This window comes from Lepisosteus oculatus, chromosome 6, assembly GCF_040954835.1.
Source record: "Lepisosteus oculatus isolate fLepOcu1 chromosome 6, fLepOcu1.hap2, whole genome shotgun sequence".
NCBI classification, from domain to species: Eukaryota; Metazoa; Chordata; class Actinopteri; order Semionotiformes; family Lepisosteidae; genus Lepisosteus; species Lepisosteus oculatus.
This window is the reverse complement of record NC_090701.1, coordinates 49,674,029-49,692,288: the sequence shown is the minus strand read 5'-3', so window position 1 is coordinate 49,692,288 and position 18,260 is coordinate 49,674,029. Positions and strand designations below refer to the sequence as shown.

Here is an 18,260-nt window from a genome sequence, read left to right as displayed (position 1 = left end):
GTTCTAGTATTTTTTTCTTTTTCTAAAGGTATTCACATGTATTCAAACTGTTGCCACCTTGACAATTATTTTGTGTTGAGTTGGTAGATGTTTCACTCCTTGTTCTGTTAATGGCCAATATTTTGCTTTCGTAGTTGCATAGAGCATCCTGTCTTGACAAGCTGGGAGATCAAACTGCCATGGTGAGTCATTGTCTTTGCGGAATGTTATGATGATTATGAGATATAATACAGCTCTTATTGAGATCATGTCATACCAGCCGGTTATCCTGATGTGTTAGTACTGTAAAATAAGATGCTACATTTACATTTAAAACGAAAATATTTTTGATGCAAAAAGTGACAGATTGCAGCAGGTGTAGTAAATAGGTCACCCAGCCTGGTATCATGACATGACATATAGTTTAAAGTACAGTATATGATATTCAAAGAGAAATCCCTTAGTAATGGATGTGCCATAATCTCAAACCAAAAGTATCCCTCTTTACGGCCTCAACTCCAGTAAGGGTCTTAGCAGTTCAATTTTATTCAGGCTTTAAAGATTTAAAGAGTTTAAGGATTTAGTGTGCAGGAACACTTATATTGTAAAGGCCAAAGGTCTTCACCAGCAAGCTCCCAGTGCAAATACCCCAAGTGAGGAAGCAGGTTTTTGAGATTTGCAACATCAACTCTGAAACCAATCCGAGACAGTCTACATTGCATCATTGTTCCTACTTCACAGGGCTGAAACACAGACAACATACAAGAGGCACTTAAAGTGCTGATGTTGTATCTGCAAAGGAAGATTTTCCGTATCAAGTGAGAGGATATGGAGGATACCACATAAGTGTTCTCTGCTAAGCAGGCGCTGCAAGCTTTGAAGCTACCGTATGATTAATTGCCATCAGCTCTGTTTGGTTAGCCATGTCATACCGATATCATATTTTGTGCTCTCAAAAGAAGGTGATCTTCTTACAACTTAGTCAAGGCTAATGCACCAGATTAGGCTAGAAGAAATGCTTTAAACACATGGTAAACAGATACATGAAGAAATGCAGTTTTAATTTCTAAAAGATTACGGTGCAAAACCAGTTGGATGGAGAACATCTGGGAAGGAGCCCAGCAATCAAACAAGTAAAGGCATTATAGAAAGCATACCATGACCAGATTGTGTAGCAGACTATTTGATAAAGATAAAGTCTTCATGTAGGACAAATAGCCAGTGGTGTATTAAGAAAAAAAGACTTTGCTAATGCAAGTATAGCTTATTTACGGAAGAATAAAATGAAGTGCTTTTGTAAAGTGTACATTTCTAATTGAGCATATGCTTTTTTGGCTTACATCCCTTGTCTTTGAGTATTAAGTGAAAGTGGGATAAGTAAGATAAGTAAGGGATAAGGTACTGTACACTGAGACATAAATGAGATAATGGTCTTATTTTTGTAGAACAAGGACTTTTTCCATTTTTCATCCTTTAAATCCACATATATAAACATACATCAACATTATACATATTTGAAAATAAGAATAAGACTAATTCATGCTCATGCACCTTATTCCCCATGAGGTCCCTTATAGTTTAGTCTAAACCAGTATGTTCATAGCCTGAGACATTCAACTTTTATATCTTTAAGCTGTAAAACCAGATGAAGATTTTCAATGTTTGTACCTCAATTGTTTTGGGGTTTTGTGTAACAGTGATAGCTACATTTTAAAATTATTTCATTACTGCTGTAGAAAAAATAAATTTTATTTGTATTCTAGATTGCTGCCAATCTGCAGTCACGGTTAGCTAGAACATCTTTTGACAAGAACAGGTATTGTTTTGTTTTTTATACATTCCTTTTGTCATGAGGAAGGATGAGCTAGCTGGTTTAAGGAGTGCTTGATCTCTTCAGCAGTGATGATAGGGATTAAATTTAAACAGTCTAATCCTGTTTGGAAAAGAGTGCACATAAACTCATCTTGAAACAAAATACTGAGTATTTTAGTGCTATTAAATTAAAAACGTTAAATTGTTATATCATTAGACTCAGAATAAAAAAGGAAACTTTTGAGGAAACATTAGAGGAAACACACCTTAATTTGTATAAAATACTTCTAAAAAAGTCATTTTTTCTTGTCCTTTTGTCTTAAGCTTTCAGAGTGTTTCTGAGAAGCCTCACATGGAATGCGAGGCTGAAATGGTGAATCCGCTAGTGACCAACCCAGGACACGTGTGTATAACTGATGAAAACCTCTACTTTCAGCCACTCTGCGGTTATCCAGTGAGTCATTTTCTTGTGCTGAAAAAAACGATAAAAGATTTTTTTATGCACAAGAACAGATGGACTATAGCCTTTTTGTAAATAGACCAGTCTCAGTTATAAAGGGGCCATTCACAATGCTAGTTGTCATGTTCTGTCCTTCCATCCATTTTGTAAGCACTTCCTGGTCACAGGGGAGCCTGAGCTTATCCCAGCAAGCAACAGGCGCAGGGAAGGGTCCACCCTGGCCGAGACAGCCTTAATTTATATAAAACACCTTCATTTGTATATAATCATTCTTAAACTTTTTCTTGTCTTGTTATAAACCATTATTTACATTAAAATGGAAAATCTGAAATTGTTCATAGGGAAATTAAATTGCACAACAGAGGCATTTGACTGGCTCAGATGTGGAGACTCCTTGCTCTAATCTGTGGTTTCATGTTATTTCTCAGTATAAAAGGAAAGGGAATCCAGGAGAGTTCTGGGAAGGCAATTGACAAAGTATGCCTAGCCAAGCCTTTGACTTTACTACTCATTTGTGGGATGGAGTTAAATTGCTAAATGCGTTTTCTAGTTACTTCTTTAATTATTCAGGCCAGTGCTTTTATTGTGGTGACTGAAGCATTATGTAATTACAGTAAGACTCAGATTCTGTCTCTGGGTAGATGTCAAATTGAAAATATGTTTTATGCGTTACAACTGAGCCAAATTTGCTATGGTTATTAAATGGGAAATTTCATATGGCTCGCATCTTGTCATGGATGTTTTGGTATTCATACGAAGAAATTAGGAGGCCACAAATAACCATTAAGATGTACTTTTAGCGAATGCTGCTGCAAAGTACCAATAAAATGGTAGGAAAAAAGGTATTGATGTAATATTAAAAACATTTTCCCAAAATACAGTGCCTTGAAAAAGCTTTCCAACCTTTATGAATAGTAGAGATGGCTGAAATTGATCTTTGTACTATTGAAAAACAAGGGGTAATGTTGCAGAAATGTATTATTTTTTCTTAGCAACCAACAACAGTGTATAGTGAAAGTGTAGATGTTTCTTTCGCATAATCGTATATTTTCCAAAGTTAATTCTTTGGTTTCTGAAGAATCCTTGATGGAAATATTTTCCGATAATGCAATTAAAAATTCTGCCCAGTGGGGTTATTAATTACAGTACCTTACTAGCAAAAAGCCGTATCCCTGGTGAGAGTGTACTCAGAGCCTATCACAGAAGCACAGGGTACTAGGCAGCTGTGCCATTCACCTGAATGTGAGAGAACATGCAAACTCCAGAGACAAGGTGTCAGTCCAGGATTAAACCCCAGGACCTAAGACTTGAGGAGCTGCTGTGAGGCAGCAGCACTAATTGCAATGCTACTGTGTCTCCTGTCTTATACTCTTATGATTTTTTTAAAGTGGAGAATATCTGTTCATGCCAGTGAAGATGCATTCAATGATTAAATAAATGCAATCGTTGTCAGGGATTTAAAATAAGTTATAAAAATCCCTTTGATCTCCTAAATTGAAAACCGTGTATTGCTTAAAGATCAAAATGTATGATCTGTAGTGTGTGTGGGTAGCATTTACTGTATATGATGTTACTGCATTTCTAAAAATAAAAAAAATCTTCAAGTAGAAAGGAAGTCTAGTGTTTCAGTGGGATGGATGCTAAATTAAAACATAGCAATCAGTACAGACTAAGGAAATAAACTATAATAAACGTGACTCAAAATAAAATAAAAAAAACAGGATTGGCTTATTTTACCAGACAAAATATTTTTTTACAATTAAATGACCTAAATGGGCCAAATGACTTTCACTTGTTTGTAACATTATATTCTCCTAATGTCAACTATTTAAGCTTGTTTAAAGACCACTTTTTCTCAATTTCCATTTGTTAAGATTTTGGCTGTTAATTGTTTAAGCACTTATAAATGTATACACATTGGTTTAGGTTTGCCTGAAGCATTGTATTTAATTGTGAATGGACACTTCTGGCCCTTCGGTGTCTTGAAATACATGTATATTAAATGTTAGGTTTATTCCATGTTGAAAAAAAGAAGAGAGAAAACACAACATTTTGGCTGTGAAGCCTTTGCCCTTTGGCTTCATAGCCGAAATGTTGTGTTTTCACTCTTCTCTTTTCAGCATGGAATAAACCTATTACTTGTTCCTTTGCAGACTACGCATGCTGATGCAGATACCCACCTGAACTATATTAAATGTTGCCATGTTTACCTTTAGGAACCTGTGGTACAAATTAAGCTTCACAGTGTGAGGCGCATCTACAAGAGAAGACATGGTCTGAGACCATTGGTGAGTGTAGATACAGTCTGCATTAAATCTGACTAAACATCAGTGTATAGTTTTGCTGTAACTGGGAAGCATCTACTGTATATTGATTGATGTTGCATGCAGATACATTTCCATCAGATTGCTTTTGTGGAACCATCATGTTGCATTCAGAATCGTTCAGTGGATATGTCAGAAATAATTACAATTTGGTTGCTGTGTGAATTACCATATGTTTGTATCTTAATCTGGAGTGATGCCTATTTCTCGCAGAAACTAATTAATTTTAAATATCCATTTCACAGAAAGTAGCAAGGCAATCAGTTTCTTCAAACCCTTTGCATTTGGCTTAATGCTTCTTTTTTCAGCTCCGTGGAAACTTTCCATCAGTCACTGATTTGTAATTTGTGATTGCTAGGTGGAGCTTTGAGTTAATCTGGGCCCAATTTGAATAAACCTCTCACTGTCTCTATATTTTGTATAGAAGCAAATGGATGGAGAACTGGGCACAGCAATATGCCTTTGTATACCTATAACAACAGCATTATGTTTTATGTGTTGTATATATTAAGACATCCAGCCATTTTCTAGCCACTTTGTCCAATATAGAATTGTGAGCGAGCCAGAGCCCATCCCAGCAAGCAATGGCTGCGAGGATGGATACACCCTAGACAGGACACCATTCCACTGCAGGAAGACACAAACACGCTCACACTCACTCCAGAGCCAGTTTCCCTAGAAGCCACATAACCTACTTTCGTGTGTCTTTGGACTGTGGCTGGAAACTAGAGCACCTGGAGGAAACCCAGACAGACACAGGGAGGACATACAAACTCCACACATACAGATTGCACCCTGGGAATTGAACCCAAAGCTGCAGTGCTGTGAGGCAGCAACGCTATATTTAGGCATTCTACACTGGGTGGCAGTGATCGATCTATTGTTATGGAGACAAGGTCACTAGAACTATTGTATGTACAGTACAGTAAAAGTCTTTCAAATTTTGGGATTAACAACACTAAATTGTTAGCCAAAATCAGAGTATCATTTATCACAGTACTTACAGACCTAAATGCATGCTGCTTGTTTTTGCTTTCTCGTGTCTGTTTTCTTTTTTAATACGTTTCCTCTTTTTCTTTTCAGGGACTTGAAGTCTTTTGCACTGAAAATGATCTCTGTTCAGACATATATTTGAAGTTTTATAAAACCAGTGAGAGAGACGAACTTTACTACTACATTGCTACTTTTCTAGGTCAGTTCATGTGTGGTCCAGTGAAAACGTCTGTAACTGTGTACTGTATACAGTACTTTTTGCAGGGGTGGTATGTCATTTTAAATGAATTCTGATTTGTATTGTGAATGTTAAATAAGGACAAATTCACTTTGCTTAATAATGATATACTTATCTCATCTTGAAAGATGTTGGGGAGTTGTCTTAAAACTATTGCATGGTAGTTTGTTCTAGATCCTCACAGCCCTTTATGTAAAGAAAAGGTTTCTGTTTTCAATTCATTTTAAAAAAATCTAATTTTGCATGGAATATACTTTTGCAAGCTACAGTAAGTCTTGAGTGTAGCTCCTGTAGGTACTGTATACAACATTTGTCAAAATACCTGCTTTATCACATTGTTACATGACTGAACATTATCTCACCAGAAAACCACATGGTGGAACACACTGCCGAGAGCTACATGCTACAGTGGCAGAGAGGACATATCAGCAATTACCAGTACCTCTTACACCTCAACAATCTGGCAGATAGGAGCTGCAATGATCTTTCACAGTATCCTGTCTTTCCATGGGTAATAGCTGATTACAACAGTGCAGAACTTGGTAAGTGACATAAACAGCTATATATTATATAGTAAAATCTATTTACAGATGGAATTTCCATATTCCTGGGACTGTCTAAATGATCCATTTGTGTCTTAGAGTTTCTGAGAATAAGCATTATGGAATGAGCTATAAACCCAGTCTTAACCCATTCTGTAAACCTGTTGTTTTTAGAATATCATAAAACAGCTCAGTGGTCTGGGCTACTTCCTCACATACTAAGAGGAAGCTCTTCTGACAATTATTACCTCGCAGTGGTGGAGTGACTTGCATAGTCCAATGAACCTCATAGCTATGTGGTCTGATCAGGTATTCGCCACCTTAGCTCAACGGATTACCCACGTAGCCTGTCAGGGACTGAGAGCAAAACACGGCTCCATGCAGCAAGACTGTGGGTTTACTACCCATAAGACAAAGGCTGAGGCTCAGGACAAGGGCAGTGTGGCAGCAAGAGGGTGGATTATGACCAAGTCATGGCAATGGAGACTGACCATTGGGTATGGAGTTCCTCATTTTTGGAGGGAAGGGTTTAAGGAAGGTTACCCCAAAGGTTGAGGGCCCGGGAGGAAGGTAACAATTAGAAATATTCAGACTCACTTCCAAACCATAACTTTGACTCTGGAACCAAACGTCTGTATTGAGGGTGGTTTCTTTCCCACTGTGTTGTGGCCTTGTATTGTGTTGTGGAGTAGCGGACATTGGAGGAAGAGAATCTATCAAGGCAAAGAAGGAGGTCTTCCAAGCAGTGCCTGTAAATGGTGAGATGTCCCCAGGGCTGTGTTCATTCAGTGCCTTATAATGGGTCAAAAAAACATTTCCTGTGTTGTCAAAGTTGGTAAATACTGAAGTTAATAAAGAAATACGAGAAAATACTGTGAGGAACTCCTCAAACCAATCAAGGTGCCTTCCTATGAGGAGGCTGGCCTAGAAGTATTCAGTAAGATCACTACAGTGATAAACTGTCTTCATACTAGTAAGGCAGCAGGCTTGGGCAAGATTCCTCAGAACAAAAGAAAGGTTATAAATTAGAGGCCATTTGGCACATCTAGCCCATTTGGTTGTTAGTAGCTGCTGTAATGGATGTGAGGATCTCATTCAGATTTTTCTCGAAACAAGCCAGGCTTGGGTTCAGCTTGTGGATTGCTTACCCACACTCACTCTGAGATGGACAACATTGAAGTCTTGTTCTTTATGTACCTCACCTTACAGAAGTTTGAAGTATCGGGGATGATGAGAATCTTCTCCAAATAGATGTCATGTTCTCTCCCGGGAAAAAAAAGTGGATTGTTTTTCTGAGGTGAGGGAGGAGCAGCTGTCCTTAGTGGGTTCTTGTGCAATGGCACGTGGGAGTGTACGTTTGGCCAGTGGATAGGTGCGGTGTTGTTAGTGTTTCAGGATGAAAAGGGCTTGCAGTTCTCAGCTGAAGGTCTCAGTATACAATTTGATCCAAATTGTAATAGTAACTTCTGAAAGGACAGATTCACGGTACATGAGGTATCTTTACAGGGCTGTTGGTGGCCTTTTTCTCTTAAGACACGCTGAATAATTTAGCTGTTTCAGATAGACGCTTCTCTAGACTAAAATGAGCCAGTTGAGCCGGGCCTAACCTCCAGGATAATCCCACCCAAATTCTTTCGGGCCAGTCACACTTGGCAGAAACCTTGTAGCCAAAACGGGACACACGAGTGGGACACTTCTTTATTTTGGAAAGTGGAAATCTGTAGGTGAGGATAAAGTTGCCTGGTTCTGCCTCTTGTCATGCCGCCACTGTAACCAACACCAGGATAAGCCGATTGAAAATGGAAGGAGACATAGATTTATAAGAAGATAAGCTTGTGTGTTGAGTTCAAACCTAAATTTAGGAGGGTATTTTTTGAGTCGTATCTACTATGTTTGTATTAGAGCTCTGCAAGAGGATGTTTGCATAATGGGATAAAGGAAAAACAAGCAAAACACATAAGCAAACATATTTGTTCCATGAATTTAGACATGATTTAACTAAGTTAATACTTAAAAGTGTTCTGAGGATGTGAATGTTTGCAATGAGAGTCACAAATACTTTTGACTGGTATGCCCGTCAGCAGTGACTCACTGAGCAGAAAGAAATTATAATAATTGTGACTATCAGAGTAACAGTGTAGATTGCATGATTTCTTAACATTTTCACCCGTTTTCAGTAGGTTTGCATTGAATGCAAATTTACTGCGGAACCAGAGTGGAAGGATGGGACCAAAGGTTGTCATTTGCACTTTGGTTCAGAATCTAAATTGCAAAATGAAATCTTGGTGTTGCACAGCTTTGTACTAAGATATGATAGATAAAGATGTATGTATTACAACTCACATATCCAATAACTCAAGTGAATGTGCATCCAGTAAGGGGGATAAAGGCGTGGATGACTGCAAAGCAGTTCTCAGAACTGAAGAATTCCCATGGCCTTTGTTCCTGGTTGGTGTCAGCACAAAATGTAAACTGTGTCCTTTTCAAATATCGAATGATGTATTCTTATAACCTGTTTAGACCTGCTGCATTCACAAGACCTTTCAGCCTGTTAATACTGATCTAAACCAGAGGCCTAGGAGAAACACGAGTTGCTGTCAGTCTACAAAAGAAACTGCACAGAAAAAGGTGAAGGAATCAAAAGACGTACAGAAAACAGAACAGACAAGATGGGCAAGCAGAATGCAATTAAAAACAATGTGGTGTAGTTATTGGCAATGCAGACAAGAGGAACAGGATTCACAGGTCAAATTTGTTCTGTCTGAGGCACAGTGCCTAACATGCCACAGTGCTGAGGCAAATTCCAAAAGCCACGAAGTTCTGAAGTGCCGTTCAGACCTGTTGACGGATTAATTGCTCGATTTACAGTAGACGGTTGTTCAGATGCACTGTCCTCCTTGCTCACATTAAGTTCGCTGGATGAATTTTGAGGATCCATTGCAGTTTTGAAGATCCACCGGGAAAGAGATGCATCAAACTGTGAAAAAAATTCTGTCATTTTACGCTTCGCCATTGTTAGCAGATCAGCCAGCGTGGGGAACTTTGCAGTAGCCTGTGTTCTAGTGCGTAGCTTCTTAGCTTTCTACATTAACCAGCAACATTGTGCTTCATAACCAACAACATTGTGCTGTAATGAAGAGACGTATAAGGCCTGCACTCTAAAGATGTAATTAAGTAACACCTCATCACCAGATGAAATTTGACCACATATGCACACAAAATAACAACATTTTGGTGTCTATCACTAATGGTGACTAGACTTTAAATTATTGTCGCAAATTCTTATTTTTGTCACCATTTGCCACCATTTCAGTAGCAGTCTGGAGCCCTGTGACTGAAACTCCAGACCTTTTAGTTTTCTCCCATCAGACAGTGACAGGCTGTTTGAATTGTGGTGGATAAAGGTTTGTTGTTTATAAAGCAAAAAATAAGATTTGTCCTTACCAAGGAATGGTTTCATCTCTTCATTCTAAAATCTCACATTCTAAACTTGCTAAGCTACATTAGAGAAAGCAATAAAAATGACATTTCTATATGTTTTTTGTACTTTGAAATCTATAAAATTTAAATATTGTATTTAATCTGTTGCAGTGTTTCGTATTTATTTTCTTTCTGTTCTTTCATCCAGGAAGAGTAAAATTGTTGTTCAAAATAATTTCAAATGCCTTTTCGGAAATTCAGTCTTTTTTGTAAAGCTGTCTTTTGTTTCCTTTCACTAGATTTGATGAATCCTGACACGTTTCGAGACTTGAGCAAGCCAATTGGCGCGCTGAATAAAGAAAGACTGGAGCGGTTGTTGGTAAGCGTTCTTTCAAGTGGCTCCAAGACTGCAGTAGTGAGCTTCAATCCTAACCCAGTGTCAGGAGCCTCGCTTAGGTGTCCTTAGGGTTAACTTCACAGAAAGACCAGTTTGGATACAATATTTTTAAAAACTCAAATTGACGATTGTGATTTAAGTCATTATACTGGAAAGAATTAGTACACAAGTCTCTTTTTTGGTACTGAACTGTTCTTAGGTTATATTTAACTGTTCTTAAGATACTGTAGGTTCAGTTTTAAGAATGTATAGTGTAGATTTATAGAAACGATTTAAAGATTTAATCTTGATATTGCTATAATCATAATATCAAATTCATGATATAAGTAATATTAACAATCTATGCTTCCTTCTGTGCTGAAGCAGCCCTGCCTTACATAATATTAAAAAGAATCATACATAAGAATATACATCACAGAAAACATAAATGCTACAATTAATTAAATATTTAAACAATAGGAATAAAAAGGGAGGTAATGATAAAACTTTCCCAAATCTTAACCACTGTCCTAACATGAAACCCCCATGTTAGCAACCACAGGTACATAGACTTGTTCACTCATTTCACTCATACACATTTAAATAAAGTTCATCACTCGATTGTGCTTAAGATCAGGTGAGTGGTGAGGTCCAAACTTTATAAACCCTTTATTCTTCCTGATGACAGTAGTTTAGTTTTAAACACATAATCCATCTTTATCCAAACACTGATCCATATCTTAAACATGGGTTTAGTGTAAGGGGTAAGGCTAAGTCTCTAACATAGTGGATTTGTAAAGTTTTCCCATGCTTTTTCAAGGGGTGAGATACCTGTACATATATCAACCTTATGAGTCTGAGTCTGCATCAGTCTCTGCTTAAGGCACAAGGTTCATTTCATTTTTAATATTCTCGTGAATATACTGTACAATGAATTGGTGGAACACTTATTTTAATAATCCATAATTGTAACTGCAATTTGCCTTTGTAGAATTGAAGTCGTTGAGCAAGAATTTGCAGGATCCTAAAATCTTTGTACCATTGTGCTTTTACCACATATTTGAAGTTACCAAGGTCACTTGCCTCTGGGATCATCCACTATGGTTTTAAATATGAGAATATGACAGCATGATAATAGTTTGGTGTGAAAAGTAATGCATAACTTTGAATAAGGCTTGGTAAGGCATTGCTATATACAGCTAATAATTAGTGTGCCATGTATACTTTCATTTAAATATAATTAAATTATACTGCTGCTGTCTCAAGTAAGTAGAGTTCTTTTGTTTGCAAAATGCAGTTTTGTTCCTTAAAAGTTTATGGAAATTAGGCTAATGATGTATGTGGATCATATCTTCTGTTTCAATCATGAAGTTTCTTGAAATATAGTATAAGCATACTATTCAATAATTTGAATTACATGATTGCAAATAAACCAGTGTGCAAAGGGTCATATATGGTTAAAAATACAATTACATTACAAATGTAATTTGCTGATTAAGAATTACACAGGTATAATTGTTATTGACCAAAGAATTGATTATAGCAGCAGTTTAACGTAAACATATATAGAAAATAACAAAAGTGTCAAGTGATAGTTTTCACATTGCGGGATAAGTTATATGCTGGTACCTATAGTATATATCAATTGCTGTGCCAAAAGGGTTAGGCATTTTTTATTGTCTTACTCTTTTCACTAATTTATTTTCATGCTTTTGTGAAAACACAAAATATCTGCATTTTCAGTTAAAGATTGCTGTAGATTTGTTTTCAGACCATATATCCTGTTAGATTTATACAAGTACGTTGTATACAAAAAGCAGCCTTTTAACATGAATGTGTACAGAGCAACATTTGATAAAGAGTCACCTATTTTCTTTTTGGTAAAGCGGACAGATTACTTTCTGCAACACTCACTCTGTATTATCTACTCATGTATCTTGAGTTTCTGTGATCCAGTTTTTGAAGATCCTGATCAGTGTGATTGCTGAGTCACAGACTTGATTTCCTCTCCCACACAATTAAGCTTGTATATATCACTCATCATTAAATGAATTGTTGTGATAATATATACAGATTTTGACTCTGGATTGTGTTTAAGGCACCTGAGGCCTTTGCAAAGCAGTGCACTTAGCTGTGTTTTTCTTTTTGTCCAGGTCCGTTACAGAGATATGCCAGAGCCAAAGTTCATGTATGGAAGCCATTATTCCTCACCTGGTTATGTGCTCTTCTACCTTGTGAGAGTGGGTACGTCTATCCTTATGATCCTCACATTTCGTTGCTTATTCCTCATTACTTTTGCTTGTATCTTTACAGACTTACTTTCAAAAGCTAAGAAAGGCTGGGCATAGTACTGGGATAGGAGCCCTCTAAGAAAAATCAGGTTGATCCTGAAAATGACGCTGGTAGACCAGTAGGTGACGCTGTTTCCTGTAGACCAACATCTAGAAAACAGTGCCCCCAGTACAATGCCCAGGGACACTGAGTTGTACAGTAGGTGGAGCTGTCCTCTGGATACGTCATTAAGCCAAGATCCTGGCAACTGGTTTATTAAAAATCCTATAACACTGTAAGAGTACAGGTGTGAACTGTGGTACGCTGTTCCACTTTAGTCTTCCACAATCTGGCCTCCCTGAAATCCCCTCTTAACTGAACTGGTGAAATATTTTCTCATTTTTCTTCCTGACGTGCTGTGTGGCTGTTGGTACCTAATGGCTCCAGCATATCACTCAACTGGTGGATACATATCACTCTACAGTGTTGGATGAGATAGGCTCATCCTACAGGGCAGAGAAAAAGACTGTGAAACTTCTAGGTTGGTCAGTATTCTCATTTATCTTAGACCTAAAATGTAATAAGGTCTTCATGAAAGTCTTAATAAAAGGTTATGATAAGGTGATTAAACATAGAACACAGTGACATAAGATATACTGTATTTGGATTATTTAATTTTGAAAAAATGATCCGACAGTAAATGCTTCCTCTAACTATATATCAGTGTCTTGTATTAGTTTCTTAAGAATATTGGCCCATTCCTTTTTGCAGACGAGTCATGTTGTTGACATTTGAGGGTTTCCTTATAGGAAGAGCTTGCTACAGTTCCTGCCAGATCATTTCTGTTTATGTCCAAAATGCAAACTTTCTTTTTCCCCCATTCTGTTGTAGTTCTGATGATCTATTTAGGATCGTTATATAACCCCTGTCTTTTGGATGAGACGTTAAACTAAGGTCCAGACTCTCAGTGGTCATTAAAGATCCCCGGGGATTTCTTGATAAGAGTAGGGAGTTATCCCAGTGTCAGGGCCGGATTTACCCCCTCTGCCTTTCCCGTGGCCTCCAAACTGTCCCCATGTATGATGGGCTTGCACTTACCCTGCAATGGACTGGCACCCTGTCCAGGGTGTACCCTGCCTTGCGCTCGCTGCTTGCCAGGTAGGCTCCAGCTTCCTGCGACATCATATGGTATAAAGCGGTTTGTTAAATGACATGACATGACATGACATGACATGACATTATATCACCCACTATCAGCTCGGCTTCAGCTGATGAATGGATTACCTCACATTCCTGAGAATGTGAATTCAAACAAACATGAAAGGCTGTCCAGGTCCTGGCAATGTGAGATGGTCAAAATTAGGTTCTTGTGCTGCAGGGCATTCATTGGTTTTTGCCACACAAAACATTTCCAGAGAACATTATTCCAGGAATTTTATGGGTCCTCCAGATGCACTTTGGTGAATGTGAGGCAGGTGGCAGTGTTGTTTTTCAGTGTTTTTTTCCTGGCTATCCTCCCATGAAAACCATTCCCGTTCTGTCTTTTCCTGATGGATGAGGCATGATCATGGCATTAGCCACAGTGAGAGACCTGCAGATCCTTGGATGTTACTCTAAGGTTCTTTGTGATTTTCTGAATGATTATCCAGGCTGCTCTTGGGGAGATTTAGGCAGGACTGGTCCTGTGTATCTTATCTGATGAGGTGCAATACAAAACTAGAAATTGTTATGGAATCCCCTCCAGGCAAATGAGGATCTCCTCCTGTTTTCTGAGGTCCTCTGATATCTCTTGATGGTGTCATGATTTTTTTCAACTAATCCATATGGTGAAGATTAAACTCCTGGCTGACCAAACTCAGTTACCATCCACGATGGAACAAGTAAAGGTTTATTCGACGCTGAACAGAGAAGAAAAGAAATGAAGCGTTTCTGCTGTGGAGCCTTCTTCAGGTGTGAGAAAGGAAAAACCCAGAGCGTTTTCTAATCTCTCTCTTATACCTAAAGAAGGCTCCACAGCTGAAATGTTGTCTTTCTTTTCCTCTCTTTTCAGCATTGAATAAACCTTTATTTGTTCCTTTGTACTGATGTAGCTACCCACTTGAACTACTATTCATGATGGTAACGCCTACATTAAGATCAATGTTGATTCTTGTGATGTATTTTATTTCTAAATAGACCTTTTGCAGAAATCCAGATAATCAGAAACTGAACATGTTAACAGTTTAAAAAATTGTCATTTCTCATTCATTTGTTGTTTTTCATAGCTCCCGAGCACATGCTGTGTTTACAGAATGGGCGGTATGACCATGCAGACAGAATGTTTAACAGGTATGCTAAATGTTCAGTCTGCTTTGCTTGAGTAATTTATTGTCCCTGCATTTGTCTTTGTCTCATCAAGGTTTTTTATGTTCATATTTCATTGTTCTTATTTGTTGTAGTTTTGTTTACCTAGTTGCTGACCTGGTTTTAAAAATGTCTTTTGTAGATTGCTTTCAAATTAAACGGTTGCATCTTTGTAGCGCGTGCCATTTCAGCATAAAGTTTTAAACAGTGAAAACGTAATGCTAGACTTAAACTACTTTGTTATAGGGCTTGTCGTGGTGCTTACGCCCTCTTGTAGCCACGTTTTGTTAACAGCAGTGATGCTTTTCCATTTACCTGTACGTACAGTAGATATGTTGATGTTTATATGCCTTATAGAAATCTAAAAAAATGTTGTTGGTGAGGATGTCTGAAACAGTATATCTGCTTTTTCACAGTGTGTACATTTCAGTAAACATAGTTTCTTGCTGTTATACTCATCTTTAAATATCAGTGCATAGACAGCAGTATATTTTATCGAAATTAATTTCATGTTAATGCTATTTATTCAGTATAGCCGAAACTTGGAAAAACTGCTTAGAAGGAGCAACTGACTTTAAAGAGGTAAAAGTTTTCTCCAATACCTTTGCTTCCAAAGGCCAACTCTTGCATATTGTGGGTTATAAAACAAATTAGCCTGAGTACATACTGATAAATGTAGATAAATTATATTGATTAACGAGTAGTGTTTTTTCACTACTATGTTTATATGTTTGTCTGCTACTATTTTCTTCAAGTTTAGGATAGGCCTTGTGACTTTTAGTGATTACTTTTAGTAATTCCATACTTGTCCAACAGATGGCAGTATACGTTTATATTTGACAGTATTTTAAAACTAAAATTTACAGAGATACACAGAACAGTATTGCTGTTGGTTTAGATAAAAGTTTTGTTTAAATGCAACACTAATAAAGAAAGGTAAAAGGTATGAGTAATTTTGAAATTTTATTGAAAATTGATATTTTACAGTTTTTTTACAATGCTGATTTGATGGATCAGGATTGTTTACAGGTTCATGATAACTTACAGTTTTAATGAATTATTTTTCAGCTCTGTAAGAAGCAAACATTGAAGTAGAAAATGATTTTATTAGTGTACAGATTGTAAAAGAGTCTGTAAACAAATAAAAAAGTATACACATTTACTGTCTGCTCTTTGATAATCATCTAAAGTACCAGAATTGAGATATAAAGTTAAGATTTTCCAGCACAATTGAATAATGATAAATATATGTTTTGTACAAATATGTAGGTATTATGGTGTAATATACAGTATATTACAACTGTAATCTGAAGTTTAATTTATAGACAGGTAAATTCTTACTTTGCGCTGTGGGGAACTAATCTTTAAAATCTCCTGGACCATTAAAGAAGTCTGTAATTTTTCAGTCATGAATTAGTATTGCACAGGAGAAGATTAAACATAGCGTCATTGTTTAGAGAAATGAACCCCAGCTGTAACTCATCGTGTGCTTGTGGCAACGCGTGTCCAATTAGCGGTCCTGACCGCATCTTCAGTGCTCTGGGTTTCTTGAAAAGTGCTCATAAATGTAATGATTGTTGTGACTGTTATTAATACTGTTTTGTAGTTGATTCCTGAGTTTTACGGGAGTGATTCCAGTTTCTTGGTGAACAGCCTGAGCCTGAACCTGGGGAAGAGGCAAGGCGGAAAGATGGTGGGAGATGTCTTGCTTCCTCCTTGGGCATCAGGTAAAGGCACTGAGAGATCACAAATATCAGTAGAGAGACTGTCTCCATTCTGTTGAGCTCATCGGCTCTCCCAAGTCGGCGTCTCAAGGACAGCAGTCAGGCTGGTTTTGCAGGTCTCATTAGCACATCGGCAGGATCTGACCTGTATAGGGCCAGTGAATTAATCTTTTTTAAACTTCAGTTGACCTATTCTAACCCTCTTTTTGAGCTTTTTGTGCCACTGATGATTTTAAGAGACCTGCAATGTCTACATTTCTCAAGGACCAAAATTGGGGAGCCCAGTATTACACAGTTACTTTGCAGATGTGTTTGTGAACATAAGTAAGGTTACAAATGAGAGGAGGCCATTCAGCTCATTAAGCCCATGTGGTAATTAGAAATAATAAAGAAACCAGGGTATCGACTTTAACAACATGGCTGGGTAACTTGTGCTAATACTTCCACAACCCTCTTTGTAAAAAAGTGACCCTGTTCTTGGTTGTAAATGCTCTTCCACATAGTTTCAGCTTGTGTCCTCAGACTCATTCATTCATTCTGAAGAAATCTGCTGGGTGTCAGTGCCTTAGAGGATATTGAATACTTGTATCAGTCCCTTCATAGTCTTCTCTATTTAGGAATAAAAAAGTTCTGTTCCTTCATTCATTCAGTGTAGAACATTCCTTTAAGCCCTAGAATGTATCTGGTTACTATTCTCTGGACTGATTCCAGAACATTAATATGTTTCTTGAGGGCAGTGACCAAAATTGAGCACAATGTTTTAAATTCAAACTTACTTATGTGTTGTACTGTCCCTTAATTTATTTATTTTTGCTTTTAACTAGAATTGTTTAGCCTTTTTAATTCCTTCTCATCGATATCTGAGAGATGTAAATGACATGTCAACATACAGTAAATACCTAAGCCTTTCTTAAGTAGCGAGTTCTACCTCAACATTTTACATTGTGAGATACAAGAAGGGATGACATTAATTTAGTTGAAACATTAAGTATGTTTAGCCTCAGAAGCTAAAACCACATCCATTTCTTATCAGAATGTTTAAAATGTTTGATAAGGATACAGAGAGAAAGAGATCTTAAAACAGGTCTTGCAATGTTGTATATGCTAGGGCGAATCTTAAAAATTGGAGTCGGTGGGAAGTGATTAAGAATCAGAATAATGCCATCACTGGGTATTATTTGTACTTCTGAGTTTTGATAGCGAGGATCTATTCATCTATTCAGCGAGGAGCTATAACGAATGAGGCATTTGTGATTAATACCATGTCTTATCTGTAGATGAAGCTGTGGTTTCTGAATTCAGAATTTGTCTGCATTTCAACATCTATACTGCAAAGGATGGGATGTTTTTAGAAATTTGTGTGTTGTTAAGTGTGTTTGTGTGTTGCATGTTGTTAGAAATGTTAGGTGCTCACGTTGTAGCTTGTTGTAGTTTTTCTCCTCCAAGATCATGGTAACAGTTCCAAAATTCTGAAGAAAGTTATGGAAAGCTGTCTGCCTGGATTTGTTCAAACTTGTTTTTATCATATTTACACCTGAAAGTTTTAGTTACTTGCCAGTCATTGGAAAGGGCTTGACTAATTTTAAAATACAGTAATTCACTACAACAATCTGGATAAATCAGTTTGACTGTTAACAGCTTCGCTGGGCCTTAATTGAGGAACGCTCAGATCTTCAACTACTGCTAATTGAATTCTTAAACCAAAAAAAATCAGTGTAATATTTTTACATGAAGTTTAATTTTAATTCCATAAAATAATGGAAAGAGATTTTGTCTAA

The 18,260-nt window shown here is 37.3% G+C and overlaps 1 protein-coding gene across 2 annotated transcripts in view; it reads left to right on the top strand.

The window, feature by feature from the left end:
• nsmaf (neutral sphingomyelinase (N-SMase) activation associated factor) overlaps nucleotides 1–18,260 on the top strand; it is a 40,733-nt gene that overhangs the window by 8,406 nt on the left and 14,067 nt on the right. For both annotated transcript variants that reach the window (XM_015353686.2, XM_015353687.2), the window contains exons 8-18: nucleotides 135–182; nucleotides 1,743–1,795; nucleotides 2,116–2,245; nucleotides 4,468–4,539; nucleotides 5,659–5,767; nucleotides 6,172–6,348; nucleotides 10,068–10,147; nucleotides 12,298–12,388; nucleotides 14,680–14,743; nucleotides 15,289–15,340; nucleotides 16,365–16,485. In XM_015353686.2, coding sequence (XP_015209172.2) covers nucleotides 135–182; nucleotides 1,743–1,795; nucleotides 2,116–2,245; nucleotides 4,468–4,539; nucleotides 5,659–5,767; nucleotides 6,172–6,348; nucleotides 10,068–10,147; nucleotides 12,298–12,388; nucleotides 14,680–14,743; nucleotides 15,289–15,340; nucleotides 16,365–16,485 — 997 coding nt within the window. The remainder of the gene's footprint in view (nucleotides 1–134; nucleotides 183–1,742; nucleotides 1,796–2,115; nucleotides 2,246–4,467; nucleotides 4,540–5,658; nucleotides 5,768–6,171; nucleotides 6,349–10,067; nucleotides 10,148–12,297; nucleotides 12,389–14,679; nucleotides 14,744–15,288; nucleotides 15,341–16,364; nucleotides 16,486–18,260) is intronic.